Raw genomic sequence first — 25,166 nt, 5'->3', positions numbered from 1 at the left:
CACACACATACACACACCTCACACACACACACACCACACATACTCACATACAGAAAGAGACACACAGACACACACATCTCTCACACACACATACATACATACACACACACCTCTCACACACAAACACAGACACATATACCTCACTCACACAGACACACAGACACACACACACCCCTCACATAGTTCCAATGAACCTGTCTTTGCTCATCTCAGTCAGGAGGTAAAAGTGGGCCTGGATCATATTGCCAGCTTCTAAGCCTCAGTCTCCTCCTAGTTCAGTCTACCTAGGATGCCCAAAACTGTCCTTCCAGGACAGTATGAGTGCTGTGACCCTTATCAAAACTGGACAGCATTTCTTCACTGCCAGGAAGGGAAGGGGCAGACAGCAAATGCAATCAAGGCGTCTAATTGACTGTCTCACAGGTGACAGGGACTGAGCTCTCCAGGCCCCAAGGACAGGCCAATACCATATTAGCCTGGTCAAGGACAGCCAGATTAACTGAATTCCTGTACCTACCCCGAGTCTCAAGCAAAAGTGGTGAACACAGGGTATTAATCAAGCCAGTTCAGTCCCAGATCTCCAGGAACAATTGAGGGACGTATCCCAACAGTAGAAGCCACCCTTAGCTTCTTCTCAGCCCATATGTCCCCAGGGCCAGTTCAACATAGAGAGGTGAAGGCCCAGATATGCTCCTAGTCCTAGGTGACAGCACACTACAGACGTTTCTTTCCAGGGCAGTGCAGGTGTTGACATGTCACTGCTGCCAACCGGACTGCCCTGTCCCAGATCCCACCTCACCCAAGGGAAACATCCTGGTTCCTTGGGGAGCTGCAGGCAGGGGGCAGGCAGGCAGCAGGAGGCTTCATTGTCTGTCTGCCCCACCCAGCTCATTAGGAACAACATACTGGTCTAATTATACTTCCCAGGGAAATAGTGTTTCAAATTAAGGCCTTGGGGGAGGAGGAAAGGGATGGGGGGCACTGGGTTTATTTTCCTGATTGCAAAACACCAAATGTTTCCTTCTAGTGGATACTGGGGTGCAGGAGCAAACCTGGGGTAGGTCTCAGAGTAAGCTGCATACCCTGCTGCCTCCTAGATTTGAGAAGGTGTCTAGGGTGACTAGTTGGACCACCACGCTAGCAGCACAAGCAGCCAAGAAACATATGCTGCCCTCTACCAGGGCATCCTTTCCCTCAGAGCAGAAGAGAAGAGGGACAACTAACCATGTCCTTTGGATCACCCAGGCCCTGGGGAAGGTCTTCCCAGTCCTAAGAGCCCCGCTAGTAAGAAACTCCCAGCACCTCGTCTGCCATGTATGTGCGCATGTGTGTTCTCACCAACATGCCCATGCGCACTGCATGCGCATACGCGCCAGTTCTCAGGAAATCTAAAATTGCAGTTTCTTTGAACTCATTCCTCTTGGCAGCCTGAACTGCCTTTGTTCTCAAGACCAAAAAAGGGGAGGGGGGCTCAGAAGAGGTGGGAAGGAAGATGGGCCAAGGAGGGCACAGAAGAAGGATGAGACAAAGAACGATGGGAAGAAGCTCAAAAAAGGACAAAGACCAAAAGGCAACGTCTGCTCTCCACAAGGGCTCAGGACTCTGCACACTGTAAAGCCCCCAGCAAGCAAAGCAGCCTGGCTTCCCCCACCTAGAGCCCCACAGAGTGGTGTTCCCATGGCAGAGAGCCCGGGAGAGAGGCTGTTGTTGCTACTGCAGGGTCCCGATGCAGCTGCACAGTGTCTCTAGCCCAAGGCGCTGTTTCCAAAACCTTCCTGCTTCAACTGCTAGCTTAGGGTCCCCTCTTCCAGGGACTCATCCTCTGTCCTGCTCCAGAAACCATTCTCCTGGGCAGTCAGTCCCAGGCCTAGCGTACAGGCCTTTCAGCATCATGGGGGCACGTGCGGCTTGCCACCTAGCTGTGCTGGCAGTTGGGTACTCCTGGACTTAACCACCCTCTAGACACTGCCTCTCTATTTCTCCTGACTCAGCTCCAGCAGGCCCCACAACTGTAACTGTCTCAAAGGCCTCCTCCCCAGTCTCTCTTCTCACACCCGGCTGTAAGGTGCAGGCGCCCTGCATAAGAGCTTCCTACCATACCCTCGCTCCTGCTGTGCTCCCAGGCTCCCTGGGGAGTGGGTACAGTGTGCAGGGTGATTGGACTGGGAGGTTGGGAGAAGTTAACCGGGAGCATAAGCAGGTCCTGGGCCACCACACAGAAAAGACAGAAAGTCCTCTGCTGGGTCAACAAGCTTTCCGCAGGAGCAGAACAGCAAGGAGAATGACCTGCCTCCTCTCAACCTCTGGGGAGCCTTAAAACTGAGTAAGTCCCAAGTTCTTGGCAGGACACTCAGCCTTCAGTCAGGGGAAATGTGCTGAACTCAGGGCCAAGGGTTACACTGGCACCCTCTGGGATAAGGGGCATCACAAGGTCATCTTATAGGATGGGTCACTTCCCTGGGCCTTGAACCCTTTGAACCTGCTGGGCTGGCCCCGCCTGTATCCAGAAATCTCCTAAGGATCACTGTCCTCTGGTGCTGTTGACCACAGGAAGCCTCAGCAGGGGGCCTGGCCAGCCCTGATGCTCAACCCTTCAGGGTCTGGCCCCAAGCTGCAGTTTTGATTTGGTCATGGTAGCCAGGCCACAGCCGCATCCTCGCCCTGAGTCCGAGCACTCGCTATTCCATATGACACATCCGGTCACGAAGGATTCGGAGTCTGTCATAATTCATCCCTAGGCTGGGTCCTCTTCAGCACAGGCTGTGGGTTTTGGCTAGGGTTCTATGTTGCCTTCCAAATCGGCAGTCTCTCTGCATGGCCGCCAGAAGCAGGAGGCCGCCTGTCAGGCGCGAAGAGGGCCAGCAGCTGGCAGGCCCTCACCTCTGCCTGGGAGTGAAAGGAAGTGAGGGAAGGGAGGCGGGCTACAATCCCACATCCTGATTGATCCTGCACTTCAAGTCCAAATTGCACCGAAAATGTCAAGTGGTATCCGCTCTCAACCCAGCCCAGGGAGTCCCTGACTCCCTGATGGAGGACACGATGGCGTTTTCCTGCTCAGCCTCTGCCCAGAGTGCTCTTCCCATCCGTCTTCACCCTGCACCTAGGCTCCCTGGACCAAAGACATGTGCCTCCCACCTTCTTCAGCACTTTATCAAAGCCCTTACACTGCTTCCACCACCAGAAAGGTTTCCTTGGCTACTCTGGCAGCTGCCCAGTTTTTATGTCTGAAAATATGCCATCTGGTACTCAACCAGACAAAACTCAGTATTGCTATTCAAGTCATCTGTGTAAGTCTGGACTATAAGAGGGCATCAAGCCCCTGGGGCTAGAATGACCTCACAGGCCGTACCCCAGGCAGCTGTGGCTGCACTCTGAGCACAAGGACGAAAATCTAGCCTGGTCACCCTGTGACAGGAGCTTGGAAGCTAGCTTTTACCTCCCCAACCCCAGGTCTAAAAGCTCCCTCATCCTTAAGTCCAGCTCACCTCTTCCAGTATACTTGACGTTTCGTGCATCTAGCATGGTCCACATCCGGGAGACAGGGGGAGAACCGGGAAAGCAAAGGGTCTCCATTAGTAACCAGAAGCACTGGCTGTGACCAGGATGGCACCCACAGAAAGCCCTCCCACCAAGGGTGAGCATGGCAGCTCCTTCACCACACCCTCCCATATGAAGAAGGGACAATGGTCTGAGAGCGTCTCCAGAAGTGGCAGGAGGGAGAACATCAGACAGGCGGTAGGAGGGACCTGGGACCCTGTGTAGCAGCCCCCGAAGAAGTTGGGCCTCAAGCAAAGCTGTAGAACTGTATTCTTGACTTCGGCAGCCATGAAAAGTCACATCGAATCCCCAGGACTAGAGGAGCTGGGGGCACCAGTTCTGACAGGACAAGCGGGGGCAGGGGGAGGAGGCTGGCAGGAGAGGGCGAGGAGAAGCAAAGGGTGTGGGAAGAGCTTGTGGGGTTACGGCCATCGGACCCTATGTGTACCAACAGCCCAAGCAGCTCTCTCTGAACTTGCTAAAATGGAACAAGGAAGAAAATAAGCCTGAGGCTCAACACAGGTTTTTACTGGGACCTCCAGGCAAAGGAAGGAGAGGACCAAGGGGACATTGCCAGCAGAGGAGAGGAAGGGATCACATGGGAGGAACGGGCTAGCAGGCATCCTGAAACTCCCTGGGCATCAGAAGCTTCACATGGGTGGGTGGGGTATGGGATGCTGGGCCTCCACCCTCAGAGACTGCCTAGATGGCAGTAGACCCAGAAATTGGCATTTCAAACAATACTGGGCTGCTCCCAAACACACTTTCTGATCGTCGGCCTGAGCCACAAGTTAAAGACCTTAGGCAGTACTGCAAGACCCTGATCTTGGATTGCACGCCCAGAGGCTGTGGTCAAACCTGTACTCCCTTAAATGTCAAACCCATGCTAGTGAGAGTAATACCCAGCCCAACCCAGAGCCCCCAAGTGGCGGCTCTGATATCTCTGCAGTTTGGAACTCGATGCTCAGCCATCTCCAGGCAGGTGATACCTGTGCTGGAGGTTATGGAGACACTGAGTAAGATGTGACTGTCAGCCGCTGGTCATCTACCCTGAGGCCACTACTGAGTCATTTTCCTGAATCCTGGGCTCTCAGGTAGGCTGAGGTGGGACCTGCTAGCTGCCCTCCCAAGCCTAGAGGGGTCCGCAAAGATAGGGAGACTGGAGAGAAACACACAAACAAAACTTACCTCAAAGCCAGGAATATGATGGATTGCTGGCTAGGGTAGAGAAAAGAGGGTATTGTTCACCTGCTCCTCGCCCATCCCAGACCCCTTCATTGCCACCCTGGGCCAACACCCACAGACTTTGTCAAGTAGCAGACAGACCATGGATACAAGCTGTTCCAAGTCGAACAGGCGGTAGGCTGTGTCCTCCAGACACCTTACCCAGAGCTGCCACAGAAACACAGCAAGCCTGGGGTAGCACTCAAAACAGCCTGGTACCTAACAGTAGGGTCCTGGTTGCAAGGACCAGAGTCAGGCATGGCACAGCCAGCCCCCAGTGGCTGTGAGTATTCACCATACCTGAGACCCCTTGCCCCAGCTACCCAGGCTCCTGGAAACCATGACAGGGAATGACCTGGGAAAACAGCTTTGGCCAGAGGGTTTAGTCATCCAGAAGCCAACATTCTGCCCTCAAGTGGATTGTGTCCTGACTTAGAGATGAGAAACGGTGTGTCGTGTGGGTGTCAGTAGGAGGGCTGACTTCAGGGGAGACATCCAGTTCCTACTGAGTTCAGCATGTGGACAGCCCCACCACCCTTGGCCTGCACCCCAGCTGGGCCTCCCAGGCCTGGATAGTAGCCAGCCTTACCTTCTCTCTCTGGATCAGCTCGAACGCTGCCAGCAGCTCGCCCGCAGGCTGGCTGCCTCTGGTCAATGGGAACCAGGCCAGTCGGGGCATCCGTTCCAGGCTGGGCTGACAGATACAGCGGCCCATGAATTCGTCAGCACCCTAGACCAGTGTAGAGAAAGAAGAATCAGTGCCCCCTGCTCCAGACTAGGCCTGCATCCGACCTCCAGGGCTAAAGAGGACCCCAGAAGTCAGGGCAGCCTCCAGTGCGGAATGGCGAGCTCTGCCCTCTTGGGGGAACTGTGAGGAGGACAAGATGCTAGCCCCCTCACTGCAACTAGGGTGGAATTCCCACAGCAGTTGTGGAAGTCCTTCTGTATGTCCAACTAGTACCCCCCATGCCTTTCTTTAATCCATCCCTGAGCCCGTCAGAGAGCAATGAGAAACAGTCTGCCTACACTTCCTTAACGCCCTTGTTTGCTTAACTGCTTCACCCTGAACGTCCCCATTTTTTCAGATGACCTCGCTTCCCAAGGTGAGCCTTACTAAAACGATGTCTTTTGAACCTGGCGTCCTTCCTCACTCCTGCTGCCCACATGACGGGGTCCACCTCTCCTCAGTGACTGGACACCAGTTCTTCCCAGCGTACCTCCCTCCATGCCCACCTTCCCCTACCTCAGTCACAGCAGACAGATTACCCATAGCTCCTGGGGCAGTCAGCAGAGTCAGTCAGATGGTGCTGTGGACATCACAAGCCTCAGCCCTTACCCAGGAGAGGAACATCCCTGGCTGTTCTCACACTTACACTACAGGAAGGCCTCAACATCTCTATGAGCCACCCAGGAATGGCTACCAACGTGAGCACACACACCACACTTGTGAGTGACAATCCAGAATCGTCACTCAGACTGGACAGTAGGCACAACAGTGGGAAGGGTCTGGGGCTCCTCGGGGCCAAGCGTGGTCCCCTCAGCTGCTGAGTTCTGTAGGGAGCGGGGCTGGCAGGTTCCCAGCTCATCCCTGGAGCCACCACTACCCCAGGACAGACCATCGTTCTCCCTTCCCTCTTAGCCTGGCAAGCATGAGAGGGGCAGCTTGCAGCAACATTTCCAGAAGATTTTTCTGAAAGAGAGTTTCTGGCTGACCAGCCAAGGACAGGTCAAAGAGGACCCAGCCTGAGTAGGGAGCAGCAGTGAGATAGAGGGAGAGGCACAGTTCAGAAGACATTTCTAGAAGGAGTTACCATGGCTGGGTGTGGGCGAGCAGGCCTCCAAAGAGCTCTGGCCCAGTCTGGGAACCTACAGTTTGCCTTGTTCCCACCTAGTACCTCCCAGCCCCCATAGACCATCTCCCCCTGCTCCACAGGCACCAGGACCTTCCCTTCGTGGCCCAATGACACTCCATCCTGTTGCTCCCTGCCTTAAGCTCAGCTTCCTCTAGAACTCCCAGGTCAGCATCCCCAAACCAGACCCATGCTGCCCACTGCTAGCCTCTGTCATCTTCTGATGGGCACCTTACAGAGCATCACCTCCCTCCCCTAGCTGACACACCTTTTCAGGACTTCTGACGTGTAGTCGTGGCCACTCTTACTGGAAATAGCTTCCGACCCCTCCTCCTTGCTGCTGCATCCACCCAGACCTGACCTCTCTACCTACTTTTCTTTGTGTGCAACCACAAGGCCTCCCTTACTTCTGACCCCTATCCGCAGCTGCCTGGCCTCATTCTTTCTCTTCATCATCCAGCAGCCCCAATATTTGCTAGAATGTCCTTCTATGTTCCCCTCCCACTTTTGTTTCAGGATTTTTGTCTCCACTCCAGCTTCCCCTGATATTTTGCACAGTATTGTGTGATACTGGAACATGAGTCACCTTCAGATTTTTGTGGGTGGTATTTTGTTTTGATTTGTTTTATTATTAGGCAAGGTCTCAGGTACCCCAGAATGGCCTCAAACTTGATAGGTAGCCAGGGAGGACCTTGAACTCCTGATCCTCCTGCCTCTACCTCTCAAATGCTGGGATTACAGACATGCACCACCATGCCTGGATGCCCAGTTTACACAGTGCCAGGGATCAAATCCAGGGCTTTGTGTATGCTAAGCAAGCTCTCCACCAATTACATCGCATGCACAATACACCCTGTTGCAGTTACTTGAATTTAAAACTCATGTTCTCCATTGGTACAAGTGCCCTTCAAGTGTCCCCATATGAAGCTGGTGGATCCCCTCCCAGAGAGCACAGCCAGAAAGCATAGCATGGTCACAGGATGTTCTGTTGAACAGCATCGGTGGACCACAGGGCCGTATGGTACCCTAGACACTCTGTCTCATCTAGAGGGTTCTTCACATGCTGGGCGTCTCAGTTCCCCCCTAGACCACAAACCTCAGGCAAGAGGTGGGTCACTCAGCCCAGTACAGAACGTGCTTGATTAAAAACAGTGGTGAGAAGGGACAAGGTAGACCTGCAGAAAAGCCAGACCCTGCTCCACAACTCTGTTCCCTTTCTGGAGCTGTTCCCTTCCCACAGTTTGATTAGCCATGTATGTCTGCCAAGGGGCATCGCCCATTTTAACTCTTCTAAATCATTTCAGTGAGCCATGAGGGGGGCAGCCACTAGCCCAAGCTTTGGGCAGAAGTCGCTAAGTGGGGTCCCAACACTCACAGCCCGGCTTTGCCCAGGGAAATGGGCAAGAGAGAAAGGTAGCAGGTCATCATACTCACGTAGGTGTCGTGGTCATACAGCTCCACCACAATGCTGGGCGGATACTCGGCGACACTGGCTGGCTCACCAAAGATCTCGATCTCATAGAAGATGAGGGTTTGATCCCAGGTGGGGTTCAAGGTGTTCTTCTCCACCACCGTCTTCTGGCTCTGGTGCAAGAAGGAGACGATGGCATAGGGATCTGTGTGGGTGCGGGAAAAAGGACACAGGATTTGGCTGATGGTTCAGGAGTCACGGGGCCACAGAGCCAGAGCATGGCTATGGCTCCACTCTGGAATGACAACACTCAGGCCAGATGCCATCCGAGGCCAGCTACCGCCACTTGAAGATAGAGCCTGACCTTGGCTTGCAACTTCAGACCTTCCCTTTCTTCACTCCTGTCTGACAAAGGTGTGCGAGAAAAAGTGGGTGCCTGTGTGGCCCACTCATCTCTACAACAAGGATTTCCTGGGTGCTTTCCTCATGCCACACTAGGGACCAGGCATTAGGAGTTGGGGGCACGACTGAAGCAGAATATCAACTATCTGCCCAAACGGTGAGAATCTGAGTAAGAGCCTGGAAGAATAAGGGCAAAGGGCAGGAAGTGTGTTCATGGTACATCTGGATTCTTGGAGGATGAGGGGAGTAGGGCACAGGCATTGGGTCCTAGGCACCCTGAGAGCATCAGCAGAACATGGCCAGCACCTTTCTTCAGCAGCTCATACCCCTGCCCCCGTTGCCACATAGAGACCAGCAGGAGACACACAAGCCATAGGATGAACCAGCAGCTATGAGGCTCCTGTACTAGTACAGGCAGAGGTGGCTCGGCCTCAGGTGGACGCAGAGCCGAGAGCTGTTAGGCACTGCACGGTGTGAGCTCCTCACGGGCCCAAAATTCCTGTGCAGCCTGCCAGCCCCATTAGCCTGGGACCCAGCCAGTCCTTTTCTCTGCCTTGTCTAAAGACAAGCTGGTATAATTAGAGCAGATTCTAGAACAGTGGTCCCCAAATGTAGAGTTACCATGGAGTCACCTAGAATGTTTCCACAGGTCTCTTGCACATCTGATGTAGCAGAGTAGGGTCCTTGACTCTCTAGCAAGCTCCAGGTGACGTTGTGGGATTCTTTGGGACACCAGTGTGAGGTCATAGGAATGGCGTGCATAGTTTGGGAGAGGAGCAAAGTGCTGGAGGGTGGGTGTTATATTTTCCCCCAAGAGCACAGCAGTTTAGGTGCGAGGTCCTTTTCCTTCTAAGTGACAGGTGTTTAGAGCACATGGACAGGAGAGGTGGGACACAGGAAGCTGGCAGCTGGAGCCAGCTGTCTGAGAAGACCGAGCACAGGGCCTTAACACAGATGATAGCTTCAGCCCCAGCTCTATCCCAAATGTCAAACCCCAGACCAGCCCCAACACAGCCATTAACTTCCCATGTGACCCAAGAGAGCACCAGTGGCCTCAAACGGTGTAGAGCCATCCAAACAATCACAGGTCAGGGTAGGGAGACAGGGAATCAGGCCAGGTTTCTGACCATAAGGAGACCATGAGACGAACCGAGACCCCTGCACAGGAAGTGACAGAGAGCGTGGTTGGCACAAAGTGACTATAGAAGAGGTGGGAAGGTGAGCTAAGAGTAGGTCTTCCACTTAAGGGAGACAGCGAGCTTCAACACTGTGACTGTCACTCGAGAGTGAGCGTGAGGGCATCTGCCTCACAGTCGGAAGCCCTAGGCACCTGTGGCAGAACCACACCAGGTTAGCTGATGGGCACCGAACTTGAGTCAAGCCTGCTAGTTCAGGAACTGAGGTGCAGTAGGGGAGTCACGGAGGGCATCCCTATGATACTGGCTTTGAACCTGACTCTGTGGTTGGAAGAGGGCAACGGGATGCCCTTAACAGAGAGAGAGACTCCCCAGGGGAGTGCCTCCCTGGCATGGGACTCCACATCCATGCACAGGCCCTGGCAGGCTGGCCCCGAGCCCTCTTCCTTCTGCCCCTGGCAAGGCCTGGCGGCGTCTGTGCGTTTAATGAAACCGTCTGGCTGTGATACCATCAGCTCCAAGCTCGGCAGAGAACCTCTCCCAGTTCCAGTAAGGGAAGGAGGGCGCGTTCCGATAAATAAAACCATATTAGAGAGCCAGCGAAAAAGCCTCTTTTGTTCCCACCCCCCTGTGCTTCCCAATGCTTTATTTTTATAAGCGTGCGGGCCCCAGACCGACCGCGTTTACACAAAGGTCACAATTGCACATTGTAGCGGCCATGCACGTTGTATTGGTGTTGGCAGCACCCCCCACGCAGGCCTCCGAGCAGGCTGGCTCTTTCCAGCAGCTCCAGCAGCCCAGGCAATGAGCTCAGCGCTGGGGGACAGAGAGGGGCAGCTTACAAACAAAACTCACCCAGACCCACACACATGCACCCCACCCACCCATGGGAGGGAAGAAGACAACAAAAGCATTGTAAAGAACAGGCCTGGAGGCCTTGGGCCTCAGACACTGGGCTACTGTGTGCCCAGGGCCCAGCCTCCACAACCACCCCCGCCCGTCTCCCCACCCCCATCCCTGCAAAAGACATAAGCAGCAGCAAGGTGGCCAGATGGACTCATGGACTCACAGACACATCCTCTGTCAGGGAAGCAAAGAGCAGGGGCTTGCAGGTCAGGGGGAGAGAAGGGTCAGATCACCATGTCCAGAGTCCAGCCAGCCTGAGGGCTGCAAGACCCAAACAGCTAAAGCAACCGCCAACAGGGCATGTTTGGGCAGAGCTCTCTGAGGACCACAAACTGCCTTTGAGAGGCTCTAGACACAGACCACTTGAGGATGCCACCAGGTTCCCTCACAAGAGAGCCAAGGACCTGTCACCAAGCCCCAGGACGTTTTCTGTATAGTGTTGGGCCAGCCCTGCTGCCTGGACCTTCCTGGAGCGCCAGATGACACTTGTGTCCCCATCAATCAGCCAGACTAGAGGCTATGACTTATGGTAGTACCCCTCCCAACACAACCGCCAAAGAAAAAGCTGGACCCAGGAACACTAGCCTGAGATCCCAGGAGGCTGAGGCTGGCCTGACTCCTAGTACTCTGTGCCATCCCCATAAGAAAGGAAATCAAAACAAAGCAAGTTCAAACTAGGCCACAGCAATACCATGACTACAAAGTCAAGAAAAAGGCCAATGTGCTGCCTATAACCCAGCACTCAGGAGCTGAAGGAAGGAGTCAGGAGTTCAAGGTCATCTTTAACTACATAGTGAGTTCCACACCAGCCTGAACAGCATGAATCCCTACCACAAAATAAAATAAAATTTAAAAAATAAATGAAATAAAAATTTAGAAAAAAATTTTCAGAATTATCAAATCCAGCATTGGCAGGCAGTGGCAAAGTTAAGTGTTCTTTCCTATTGGAAGCTACTTAGTGACCCTTCAGAAAGCAGTTGGGCAGGATGCCTGAAAACATAAAATTGTTTTTTAATGTTTTCCTCATATTCTTGGGCATCATTCAAATTAGCCAAAGGCTCTAGGTGCAAGGGTGTCACTGCAGGGGCTCTGGTAACACATGGCTCATGCAGTACTCATGTACTGACTGCCTGTGCGGAAGGGTAGCTCGGTGCTGGGGATGCAGAGAGGAAGGAGACTCCAGCCAATCTCTTCAGTGTGACCCCTGGGTGAGGATAGTCACTACCCAAGTTAAGAGCCACAGTGACACAAGTAAGTAGGGGCTGGTCTCACCTGGCTGCATCCAGTTAGGTTCCCAAAGGAGGTTCTCCTAGCCTGATCCAAGAAAAAAAAACTAAAAAGAGCAAGGTGTGCCCAGATGCCAGCCATGCACAGGTTAAGCAACTGACCTGAGTGAGAGGCAGAAGGCAGTACTAGAGCCAGAGCGCGGCAGTAGAAGGGATGGTGGACAGATATCAAAGGGCCCTTGACTGGTGCTGAGAAATCTGGCTGAGTCCCAACTCATGCATGCTTCCAGCTCTTGGGAAGGCATTAAGGAGCGCTGAAGCAGGTTAGACAGCCGCTGTGTATCGTAAAGCTGGGACCCGTTCCCCAGTCTCTTTCCCAGGAACCCTTTCTAAGTGAAGCGTTTCACAAGCCTCTGATGCAGTCTGGAAAACCCCTTCCCATGGCTGATGGGTGGATGCCGCCCCATCCCCCACTCCCGCCACCACCAGAGCCAACCTGAATAGAAAGCCTAGATTAGAAGAGGAGGGCCAAGTAGCATGGAGACATCAGAAGCCCGAGAGCAGGAAGTCCCCAGTGACACCCAAATATAGGGACCACTACAGCACAGGTGAGCTGAGGCTCAGCAGACCCCACTGTGACCCACCCTAGCAGGAACACCTCTCAGAGACACATTGTTTCAACTTCAGTGGACTACAGGCCAGCAGAGGAATGTGGGACATCATAAGTAGACCCTTCACCTCCTGCGTCACTAAATGTTGTAGCGTCTGGCCTGTCTGCCATCTCTTCTTGACCGGGTTAGTCAAGGAATACACCTTGGAGCCCTCTGACCTGTGAGGCCAAAAAAGGAGTCTAAATAATAAACATATCTTTGTTCCTGAAAGGCTGTAAGACAGCACTTCCCAAGATCCTCTGTATAGGGAATGGCAGGTGTCAGTGGAACCACGGCTCCATCCAATACAGAAGCAGTTCTCAGTGGGGATAAGACAAGGTAGACAGCTTCTAGCCTCCAGTAGCCTTGCTGTACATAGAACTAGGAAGATGTGGGCTTGGACTGTGTTGGGAGATGGCATGATGCTGCCACTTTGAAGGGTCAGGCAAGATGGAGCCAGGAGCAGAGCCGATGGCAAGTGATGTCTCTCAGTCCTTGGGAGTCACGGCTCTTAGCTCAGAGCAAAGCCCACACCAATATCAGAGAAGACAACTGGTACAAGCTGCATCTTATACTCTCTGCCTGAGCTCTGCTGCACACACTCGACTCAAGCATACACCACAGACACCTTCCTTGGGTCTAGAGAGCAGATGTGGCCACAAGGGCAGGCCCCACTGAGGTGCAGTCCTCAGGCCACCGAACAGTAGCCTCCGACAAGTATCTCCTCCAAACTCCACACCCACAGGCTAGCGGTGGGAAAACGGTGGGCAGCAGAGGACCGCATGACCCTGGACAGCGGGGAGGTAGCTGAAAGATGCTCCTAGTAGTAGCAGTCACAGCTGGACCCTCCCCTGGCCTCAGACATTCCGGCTTCAAACACCAGGCTCCTCGGCTATGGCAGCCAGTGGCTGGGCACAGCCTTGAGCAGCCAGCCACCCCAGGGTCAGTTCCCGGGGAGAAATCGCTTTGGTTTAGGGTTTGGGAGTGAAAATAAACACTCCGAGTTTTATAGGTTCCCCCGTGTTGGCTGCTGTTTTCCTTCCCAGCTGCTGCTCAATCGGGCCTTTCATTCAGAAGCCCATGGCCTCTGAGGAAGCCCTGGGCAGCGCCCTCAAAGCTCAGGGGATGTTTATCTGGGTGGAAAGTATGACATCTCCCAGACCAGTGCCTGCTGACCCTGCTGCATGATCCACATGCTGAGCTCCAGCTGCCCAGGCTACCTTTGGGGTCCTTAACCAGCTCAGTTCACAGAAGACAAACAGCCTTCTACCCTCACCCACACACCACGCCGCTAAAAGGAAAAGACTGGTCTGGGGCTCAGTCCATTTCTACAGTTCTCAGTGCCAGCTCCAACGTCGAAGTCCTAGAAACAGCCACTGTAGATGTCTAACTGCCCCCAGCCTGCCAATGTCCGTGTGCAAAGGGCTCTCTCAGGACCCGCCCCCAAAGCCCAGGAGGGAGGTACTTTAGGTGGCCGTGCTTAGCTGAGTGGGGATGGGGGGCAGGTCACTGAGAACCCAGGAACCTGGATGGGAACTACAGCTTCTGTGATGGAAAGAGAGGTTGGGCTTAGAAGGAACGGCATGTGACTATAAGCTGTGCAGCCATTCTGTGACCAGAAGGCCACTCGCACGGAACCCTACCCTCCTTAACCATAGGTAGGTACTTGGGAGGGAACCACTTTGGACTTGATTTTCAACTCTGTCACCTGTCAACTCTTTCAACTCAAGCAATTTAGGGAACCCACCTGAGTCTCATTTCTTTACCTATAAAATAAAGAGGTGGGACACCTGGCTGGTGCACAGAGGTGCTCCATAAATGTCTGCCCTTCAGATGTCCAGCGCTGAAGATTCAGCAGGAAAACAGGGCACCTCATTGTGTGAGCACCCAGCTGGTGGGAAGGCTGCAGCAGACAGACCACAACTGAGCCCCACAGTGGATAGGGACACAGAGAAATGTACCAGGGAGGTGCCAAGCACCAGGGGAACCAGAGGACATATGATCTGGGTCCTGAAGTTGAACTTGAGGAAGAAATGCATTCTAGGCTGAGAAGGCATTAAATGCAAAGGTCAGGCACATGCAGGAGGCTTGCAATTGTGGATCAAAGCTGGCGGGGCTGGTGGCTCATGGGTAAAGCAAAGATGAATCTGGTGAGGCCACAGTCACCACACCTCAAAGCTTTGCCTGATGGGGCAAATACGGCAGGTTCATCTGTCTCGGTCTATGCTTCAAAACAAGGGAGGAAGAAGTCCGGTTATGCTTGGGGCAGTGTGGAAGGGAACAAGGAGGGCGGGAAACTGAGTGACCTGGATAAGTGTGTTTCTGAAGCAAGGATGCATGGAACTGTATAGCCAAGTCTTCCATAAAGAACCCCAGGCCAGTCAGGCAATATAGGAGCTGGGCCTGGGAAGTCAGGGGTCTCAGGGAGCTGGGTCCACACAGAGTGACCTACATAGAGAAAGACATCACTAGAGACCCAACAAAGAATGGCCCCTGGGAAGGAAGAGACAATCAGCCAAGTCATTTCCAGCAGAGGTCTCACATGAGAGGTAGCTGCCCTGAAGAGGAAGAATCATCAGGACCTGGGAACAGTATCCAAACCTCACTGAAGTCAGCCACTCAAAGATGCTGCCAGTCACAGCATATACTTAGAGCCCTCCCACTGGGAGTTCCGGCTCCTCCCTTTTTTCCACCTACCTGAAAAGGAGTCTTTGTCCATGGCTGGCAGGTCTCGGGCCTGGTACAGGTAGCAACGCAGATGGTAGCGATTCCCATCTTCGTTCAGGAGAAAACAGAGATGCCATGTGATCAATAGGGTTGCTAAAGACTGGAGCTACAGGAAGAGGAGGGTCTGCCCCAGGAAGGTCAGCACACTCTGGCTGTATATGGAAATGGCAAGGCATGCAGAGCGAGCCTCTTCCAGTCAGGATTCTAGCCCAGAGGAAGCAGCTGGCATCCTCTGAGCCTATCCAATCCCAGGGAGAGACACAGTGGAGGAGGGAAACGGAGGCCAAACTCACGGTGAGAGTGACCTGATTGCACACATCCCATCTCCAGCACTCAGACGCGAATGCCCACATGTACACAGGCACACATACCGAAAGACCTGACTGGCCTGGAAGCACACAGTCAGTCCTATAGAGCCTCAATATATACACTCCTGACTATGGAACTCCACTCCAAGTGTGATGTCATGCGTACACACTCAGACGCCACCAACTGTAACTTACAGTCAAAGATGCAGGAGATCGTGGGTCTGTTAACGCCAAAGCTCAGGGTAGAAACGGACATGGAATCTTCACTCCGGTCATCCACCATGCCACCCTGGGGACACAGGGCTTATCAGGGCACAGCCAAAAACTGACCCTGGATTCCTGCTCCCGGCAGCCCCTGGATGCCAGTCCTCCTCCTCTGCACACACAGACCTCTGAGCCAAAAGCAGCTCTGGTGTAAATCCTCCAGAGGGTTATGCCTGAGAGTCAGACCAAGCGATTTGCCCCATCTCTCCCACCCAACACCGAGGTTTGCTGTCCTCACCCAGGCCCGGGCTTCAATCAGGTCATGCTCCCTGCAGCTGCCCTTCACTATTCTTAGGACAAGGTCTTCCCTTGTCCTGGCCTTGCACAGGGCCCACACCACTTGTTCAGAAGGAACATGCTTCTCTCCGGCTCCAGGATAAACATCGAGGCCCTCCTGCAGCTGCATGGGCTCCGAGTTTCACCACTGGGCACCTCCCAGGCAGACAGGGAGAGTACAGTGGCACCCCTCCAAAACTGGATCACCTAAGTTCTGATGCTGCCTGTCACTAACTGTCCCCGTGACTTCAGACAAGTTCCTTAACTCCTCCAGATCAATTTTTGTAGATCAGAGATGATTATACATTGCTCAGATCAGAAAGCTGCTGTGCCTGTTAAAGACAGACAAGTAGTTCTTAGGACCCCACCTGGCCACAGTTTGTGTTCATAGAAAGCTAGCAAGTCACTGTCCTAAGGAAGTACAGCATAGGCTGTGGGGATGGATGTCAGAAGCTGTGCAGGGTGGAGCTTGGCTGGGGGTGGTGTTCATATATATATATGGTCCATTTGTTCTGAATTATTCCAGAAGAGGTTCAGTCAGAAAGGTGCTTGCGCACACACATGAAGATGTGAATTTGATCATTAGATCCCCACACACCACACACACCACATACCACACATACCACACAAATACCACACACCACACACACACATACACACACATCACACACACCACACGTAAAAACACCAGATGTGGTAGTCCACATCTGTGACCCTAGTGCTGGGAGGCAGAGACAGGAAGCCTAGACTAATTGCAAGTCCTAGGCCCATGAGAAACTCTTTAAAAACAAGGTAGGTGGCTCCTGAGGAACACTCCTGAGGTTGATTTCCGGATTATACACACACACCACACATACATACACACACCACACACACCACACACACACATACACACACACATACACATACACACACAGACCACACACACCACATACCACACATACTACACACATACCACACACCACACACACATACACACACATCACACACACCACACACACACCACACATCACACACACCACATACCACACCATACACACACATACACACACAGACCACACACATATACACACACACCACACCACATCACACATCACACACACCACACACACCACATACCATACATACTACACATATACCACACACCACACACACATACACACACATCACACACACCACACACACACACATACACACACATACACACACATCACACACACCACACACACCACACACACACACACACACACATACACACACATCACACACACAACACACACACCACACACACACCACACACACACACATACACATATACACACCACACCACACACACACACGCCACATACCACACCACACACACACACCTTGATGCTCCTCCCACTAATGAGCAAGCTTTTCTGGGAATGGACAGTACAGGACTCCAGCCTAGCCACACACAGGTGTCCTACAAGCAGGCAGGGTACTGGGTGAGCACATGCAGTTGTAGGAAGTGGCCCACCTCACAGGACCCACAATGCATCACTGTTTGCTGAGCGAGCATACACACATTTTGTGCCTCTCCTCCCACCCCCTTCATAGCACCTCTCGCTGAGCCTCTGACTGCACTGTCCGGGTCCATATACAAGCACTGGGCCTGCAGCCTGAGATCAGAAGAGGTATTCTTCTCCCTAGCACTTACACAGGGGCTGGGCCAGGTATCCCAGGCCTGGCTCGGGGCCTATGAGAATTCCTCTTGTAGTGTCTGTCCTACATGGGACCTGGGTTAGCTGACCTGTCCTGCCTCCCAAGGATGGGCCAGCTACCCCACATGGTCCCTAGGGCCCCAGCCATCCCCATCTGATCTAGGACCACTGTGGTCCTACCTTGCACCTTCTCCTGCTTCAGGGTTTGGGCATTAATCGGAGAAAGCACTTCAGGAGGCAGAGCAGATACCCTCCTGGAGCCAGGCAGAGGGGCAACCTAGAGCCCAGCCTGGCTCTGACCCACATTCTGGGCAGCCACACTCATACTCAGAGAGAGAGAGAGAGAGAAGAAGAAGAGACCTGGACATCACCCTAAACAGATCCCATTCGTATCTGGGAACAGAGGGGAAAGCAGCCCTCCCTTGCTGGACTTCAGCAGGCACTGAATTGGGACTTTAGAGTGCTGACATCCCTACACTAGCACCCCACTCATGTTAAAACAGCAGGGACACTCTGAGACCCCTCTCTCACCACACAGACACCAGTGAAGCAGATATCATCACCTCTCAAAGGGGCCAGGGACATCCAGTCTGAAACATACCCCCACAGCATCCTCACGCACCATAACGAGATCTCACAGACCTCGATATACCAAATATTCCCATCAAGGTCAATATGGGCTCTGGGTACCACAATGACCAAGCACCTCCAACAGTGCTTGACACAACAAGGCCCAGGGACATTCACTGAGTCGGTGGCTCTAACTCAGGGAAAGGCTTGCCTTCTCCTGAAAAGCACCTTTCTCCACACGGAAGACTGGAGCTGAAGCCATTCTCGGAGTTACGCTGAGGGAAGGCGCCCAAACAGACACCATCTGAGGCTGCGTGTGACAGGAGGCACGGCAGCGCTGGCACTGGCCGGCTGATTGGCAACACCCTGCCTTCGCCACCATCACTGATTGGCAACACCCTGCCTTCGCCACCATCACTTCTCAGGACCCAAATCCAGGGACCATTCCCAGAGCTGGATCCCGGGAACTTTCAAGTCAGAGGACAGAAAGCAGGGCAAAGTTCCGTGTTCTAGGTGATGATCTTCACTGAGGACCATGCCCAGGGCATGCACAATTACAGTGAGACAGGCAGACCAGCCCTGTGCCTGGAGTTCCCAGAGTGGATTGAGAAAAGGCAGCTGGCATGGCCGATGGCAAGTTCCTGCGATCCTCACTCTCATCTGTGAGAAATGCAGGGAGTTTAACCTTGGTTTTGCGACCACTCTGCACTGCGTTGTTCCCAATGGAGAGGCCTCTGGTGTCACAGGCATGTTTGAAGCATCCCTAGTCACCTGGCGGGGTAGCAGTACCACTCTGTTATGACTGCCAAAACATCTCCAGACACTGTCATATGTCACCCAAGGGAGGGGTACCCCTCACTTAGAAACATTGGTTAAAAAAAATTAAATCGATAACATACCCACAGCCCTCAGTAGGTACCTGGCATTCAGTGTGTCTGTCACTTCTCCAGGCCTATGTGAAGCAATTCATCACCCAAATCTCCACTCCTTCCTCTCTAGTTTTCTTAAAGGCCTTGCACATCTTCTTCCTTCCACCACAGGACCTTTGCACTGCCTGTCCCTCCCACTCAGCGCATCCTTCCTGCTATTCTTAAGCTCTCCCTCAGTTTTAGTCATTGCAGAAGCATGCACCTCGTGGCTGTCTGCCTTGAGCAGTTCCCTGCCCTGCCAGTTGTCTTCTGAAGGGCAGCGGGCAAGGCATGCACGACCTTTCTATCCCACGTCCTCAGCACTCTACCTGGCCCTGAGATGGCTCCAGTGAAGGAAACCCCAGCAACTCCTTGCCTTGGGCAATATGGACAGTTCAGGGACCAAAATCCCAGGTAGGAGGTAGTGACTTGTGTGGCTAACAGTGTTCCCCTCACCTCAGGAGTCCATGGTCTGACTGCCACAGAAGGAACCCCCCCCTCCTGGGTTCCTTTTTAACCAATAGGCTGCTCTTTATGTGAGAAGGGCAATGGGGACTTTTGGGGTGCCCCTTTGGAAAAGGCTTCCTGGAATAGGTACTGAGTAATCACAGGTGGCAGCATCAAAGAAGGGCTCAGCTGGCAGGTGAGGAAAATTGGGAGGGGGTGCCCAGTGGGGTCCTGGAAACAGCCAGGCTCCATCGGATGCCCCTGCTGGGGTCTCTGCCCGTTCGCCTCTCTCACCCACTCCTGCCCAGCCCTGTTGGCCGAGGGCATTGGGTTTCCCACAGCCACATTCTTCACTCCGTAGCTCATGTGGAGACTCCCAGGCTGGGGCTGGCAGCCATGCCGTCTGTGGCCACACACTGTGTCCTAGGGCAAGCTGTGTACGGGATCCTATGGCTCCCTCTGGGGGAGACTGGGCGGCCTCCAACCCACTGCTGCCCGGCAGGAGGCCATGGATCCCTGGAGGAGCCGGAGGCAGTAAGAAGGAGAAACTGGGCCTCAGAGATGCATGAAGTGCCCCCAAATGTCCCTCAAGAAAAGCCAAACTTTTTTGGGCCTGCCCAGGGCTGACCTCCAAAGGCCTTCAACCAAAAGGAAGCAGGCAGGTTCTGGGGGAAATGCCTACAAAAGGGATCCCCTCCCTCATCCAGATGAGATGGGGACCTAGAAAAGGCGCAACAGCATGCTTGAGGTTCCTTCAGAGCGACACACCACGCACTAGGAAGGTTGGCTGCTCCAGCCTCAAAAAGGCGCCCTGAGTGAGCTCCCTGGAAAACTCTATCAGCACCCGTGTGGGGCGGTGGGAGGGGAAAGTGGGGGAAGCTAGAGGCAGAGCGACTACAAGCTTAGAAGGCTGGGACAGTGCCCCAGATGCAACACTATGGCTGCTGGGAGGAATCAGCAAGGCCTTGGGGGCTTGTTGGGACCATCAGGGAGACCCCAGCAATCTTCCCTGCATTGGCCAGGTCAAGCAGAGAGGTGTAGCCTACCACCAGTGACTACCATCTTCTTCCCTCCAGGGAAGACCACTCCCACCATAGGTCAGGAGGCAGAAGCAAGAGCCCAGTCCCCCTGGGAAGGATCCTACTAACAGGAACTGAGCAGTGCCCACCCCTCCATTCATGCAAATAGGACCCCAGGGTGGCAAGGGCCGGAGTTGTTCCACAGCCCAGAGTCGATTATGGATTTGGGACTTTGCAAGGCAGCTAATAGACAGGAGAAAGTCTCTACATTTACGACTCGAGAAACTGGTATTTCAAAACAGAGGTGGTGGTGCATGTCTATAGCCCTGGCACTTGGGAGCCAGGGGTACAAGGGAGCAGGAGTTCTAGGGAAGCCTGAGTTATCATGAGACTGATTAAAAAGACCAAAGAAAGAAGACCCACACACATCTGGGAATTGCCCCTGTAGAAATCAGCACATGCTCTACGCCTGAACTGGGAAGCCTGGCGTGACTTTTTCTGGAGAGCTGGCAGCCGAGCATTGGCCAGCACAACCCTCCGACGAGCCTCTGGACCATCACCATTTTTACCCTCTCCTCATCCCCAGCTCTACAGGGACAGCGAAGCAACACGGTGATGGAGACAGTCTTCCTTGGTTTGCATTTGAAGACAGTTCAAGCAAAACAAGTTCTCTGTGAAATGGGTTCCTAATGGAGCTTGTCTCCCAGGGCTGGTTAGACAAAGCCATCTATATACAGAGTCGGTGGCCCCAGGTACCTGCGGTGTGTATCTTAGCACAGGACACGAGGAACGTCCACAGCAGCTAGGGTGTCCATACCTGTACCACTGAGGACTACACAGGCTCTGTCACAGATGCAAGGCTCGCCAAGGAACAACGTAGTGAAGGGAGGTTATTGCTTTTGCTGTGTCATTATCTTACCCATCCGACAGTAACAATACCAAGACAGTTTGTCTCTTCCCTGCTGTTAAATGGTAGATTCTCTAACAAGACCAGGATCTCTCTTCCAGAAGCCACCAGAGTTCAGAGCCCCTAAGTAAAGTGCTGCAGTGGCTAAAGTGCAGCTTAGGGGAGAAGAAGTCATACCCAGAACTCAGAGCACATCCCTAGCTGCCACCATTTACACAGAAGCCCCACACGCAAGATAGCAGGCCAGACCAAGGCATGGGAGGCCTTTATAAGAGGGAGTAGGCTGGAGATTTCCCTTCTCAACCAGGTCTTAAGTAGAATAGCAGGCGAGGGTGCAACCCCATTTAATTTGCAACTGGAAGAAGGGTTTGGTATCAGCCGCTTAAGTCTTTACGAAAGTCTTTGCAAACCTACTGCCTGAGCGCCCCACGGAGCTGGGAGGGCACCAGGCAACATAGAGAGTGCACAGTGGCACGTGGGGCTGATTTGGACCAAGTGTCCTCCCTGCAGAGACATCCAGCACAAGTTCTTTCCTATGCCAGCTGCCTCAAGAATTTCAACAAGTGTCTGTCCCACTTTGTCTGGACGCGTCTTGATTCTTCATGCCTGGTTTCTTAGAATGACTGGTAATAATGTCCCAGGCTACATTTAAAAAAAAAAAACATTAGGGATGGAGGCTCCTAGACCCTCAAGTGCGATGTCATACTTAGGGGCTCCAGCTGTGCAGGTACACTCACTTAGGACCTCAACATCTTAAAACCCAGGTTGGAGCAAGACAGATACACACATTATAGGACATAGTCAAACTGTCCTCTCTAGCAGGAGAACAGGAGGGATGGGGAATCTTCGTTTGAGCGGGGTGCCAGCCCTCTCCAGACAGCACAATGCCAGGTAGGGAACAAGTAAGTGCTTATTTCCGGTGAATAATCAGGATCTGGGGATGGGGCTCAGTCAGAGGAGTGCTAGCCTCGCAGGCACAAGGCCCTGGCACTTCAGTTCCCAGTACCATAAGGGACAGTGCACACCTGTAATTCCAGCATCAGGAGGTGGGTCAGATCAGAAGTTCAAGGACATCCTAGGCCACATGGTGAGATCAAGACTAGTTTGGAATACATGAATCCCTGTCTCAAGAAAGGAATTTGGGGACAGATACAGAGTGGCCCTCCAAAAACTCAGCCTCCCCCAGCCATGGATCATAGCTACCCAGGAGGCAAATTTCTGAAGGATGCCTTGCTCAGAGGGAACAGATCTGGGAACTGGGCTAGGGTACCAGGCACACAGTATGACTTCATCCAGGTCCAGAGATGACCCACCCTGGCCAAGCCATGTGGGACCTCATTTCTGGCCAGCTCAGGACTTGAGTTACTTCACATCAACACTGGCCTTTCCTTGACTGCCCTCTCCAGTCCCTCCAACTCATACCTGCCCTTCATTGACAATGGCCGAGGGAGTGACACCTGTCTCTAAGGGGTCTTTTGTAGGCTTCCTGGGTAGCAGCTTCTCTGGTGGAGAGACACACTCATCACATCTGGATGCTCTGAGGAACTGACTGCCTGTCTGAAATGCAGGGAGCAAGGATAACCAAGGATGCTAGCCAAGAGCCAGCCTCCTGACACTTCAAATTTTCTCTCCCTAAGGCCACCCCTAAAGAGCCCTGGGTGTGGCAGGAGAGATGCTCTGCCCTAGTGAAAGAGAGGGTGAAAGTAGTAGTTGGTGAGGAGTTGGTGATCTGGCCAAGAGTCAGAAAGCACCTGAAGAGAGAGGGGAGGGGAACTGTATACCCTAGGTAGGTTCTAGGACAGACACGGGCCTATTTCTTCTGCAGTAGCACTTCAGAGCTCAAAGAATCATCTGTGGTGACAGTGACACCACTACCCCATAGCTGCATCACCCGATACAACAGAAACTGTTTTTTCTTATTCTGGTTACTCCAGAAAAGAATTTAAAGAGCCATGTGTGGCACCTCAGTTGTCCCATCTGTAAGATGGGCTAATGTCAGCATCCAGTCTCCCAGGGTGGCTGTGGGATACAGGGCAACATGTAAACCTATCTGCTTGATGGTTAAAAAGATTTAGTAATTCTCTCTTGGGGACTTGGATGCCCTAGAGGAGTAGATAATGCCAGAGGCCTGACACCAGAATTTAACCATCACAGACACATATACAGAAGCATCAGCAAGCATCAGATCTGTCAAAGGGCAGAAGACAGAGAGAGGGAGAGAGAGGTATCTAACTTCCCAAGGCTCCTGCAGCTCCAAGGCTCACAAGCACCTATGAACGTGGAAGTCTTTCTCAGCTCTAGAAGGCACCAAGGCCGCCAGCACACACTTCAGGCCTGTCTCCTCCCTTCCTCCCTTCCTTCTTCCCTCCCTTCCTCATTTCCTCCTTCTCTCCCTCTCAGCCAGGCTGCCTCTGCAGCCCGGGAAGCCTTGCCCCTCTAGCAAGGCCAAGTGCAGAGGCAGGGTTTGGAAAATCCTCGTGCCTGGAGGGCAGGCCCAGGGCAAGGGTGACAGTACAGATTCCGTGAGCTCATCCCCAGCAGCCGTCACCAGAGTTCCCAGAGAGGCTGGTGGCGTCAGGAGGGGGTGACTGGGTGGGAGCCGGGTGGTGGTGGCTGTGGCGGCAGCAAGGGGTGTGGGGTAAGGAGGAGGCTGATGGAACTCGCTATAATAGTGGCTTTGTACTCCGATTCCCAGCTCCCTGGGAACGCCAGGAAGATTATGAAACCCGGTGTCTTTGGGAATGCCAGGATATTAGCTGGAAAAAGAATAATACGAAAATAAAATAATGCGCGGGATGGAGACAGCAGACGCTTAGCAGACTGAGCCAGGGCCTCCCGCTCTGAGGAGGGAGCAAGGCTTGGCCCATGCTGCTGGTGCTAACGAGCAGACAGGGCCTGCCTTCCAAGGAGACGATTTCCAGAGGGTGCTGGCAGGCCAGGGGAGGGGTGGCAGGAGGCAAGGCATAACCAGGCCTAGTCCTGGGGCCCAGACATTCGAACCCCTCAGATTCCCAGGAGGTTCCATCAGCCCCACCCACAGACATTCCCTGGCTCTTTCAAGGTCTCTCTCTATAACCTCCTCCCAGCGCCCTCCCTTCAGCATGGCCACTCTGGAATAACTATAGAACAGCAAAGATATAGAAGGCGGCGGGTTTATTTGCAGTCACACGCGAAACTCTCTCTTCCAACCCTAAGTCCCAGAGGAGCTCCCCTGTGGACCAAGCCTCTAGCATCAGACCCACAAAAGGGCAGAACGAGCTGTCTCATCTTGTCCCCATCCATGCCATACACCCAGTGTCACTTGGGAAAGCATCTAGATGGAGGCCAATGCACTCTATCTTCTGCCCTCCATACGCAACGGAGCCAGTAGCAGCAGCAATAGCAGCTCATTACTTAGGACCTTGTTAAGGGCAGAGATTCTTGAGCCCCACCCAGACACGGCCTCAGAGTGAGCATTGTCACAGGTCCTTAGCTGACTTCTCAGCTCATTAGCCAGTACAATCACTGCTAATCCTCCCAGTGATGCTAAGATGTGGTCTCTTCCATGGTGACGTAACAGAGTCCCAGAGGCGTGGGAGGCAGAAGGAAGAGCCAGATCACCTGGGAAGTCTGTCACATGCACACCAGGTACAGGTCAGACATTAGCAGACACCAAGAACTAGCAGTGTGGTCCTGATAACAAAACACCTGACAATCTATCCTGTGATACAGAG

The 25,166-nt window shown here is 53.3% G+C and overlaps 1 protein-coding gene across 14 annotated transcripts in view; it reads right to left on the bottom strand.

Moving 5' to 3' along the window:
* Positions 1-25,166, bottom strand: part of Dysf (dysferlin) — a 205,258-nt gene that overhangs the window by 67,052 nt on the left and 113,040 nt on the right. For all 14 annotated transcript variants that reach the window (XM_005369820.3, XM_026777383.1, XM_005369824.3 and 11 more), the window contains 6 exons: positions 15,573-15,666; positions 15,040-15,117; positions 8,046-8,227; positions 5,351-5,491; positions 4,726-4,755; positions 3,486-3,515 (listed from right to left, as the gene is read on the bottom strand). In XM_005369820.3, the coding sequence (XP_005369877.1) occupies positions 3,486-3,515; positions 4,726-4,755; positions 5,351-5,491; positions 8,046-8,227; positions 15,040-15,117; positions 15,573-15,666 (555 nt within the window). The remainder of the gene's footprint in view (positions 1-3,485; positions 3,516-4,725; positions 4,756-5,350; positions 5,492-8,045; positions 8,228-15,039; positions 15,118-15,572; positions 15,667-25,166) is intronic.

This window comes from Microtus ochrogaster, unplaced genomic scaffold (genome assembly GCF_000317375.1).
Source record: "Microtus ochrogaster isolate Prairie Vole_2 unplaced genomic scaffold, MicOch1.0 UNK62, whole genome shotgun sequence".
NCBI classification, from domain to species: Eukaryota; Metazoa; Chordata; class Mammalia; order Rodentia; family Cricetidae; genus Microtus; species Microtus ochrogaster.
This window is presented reverse-complemented; position numbering and strand designations above follow the sequence as displayed.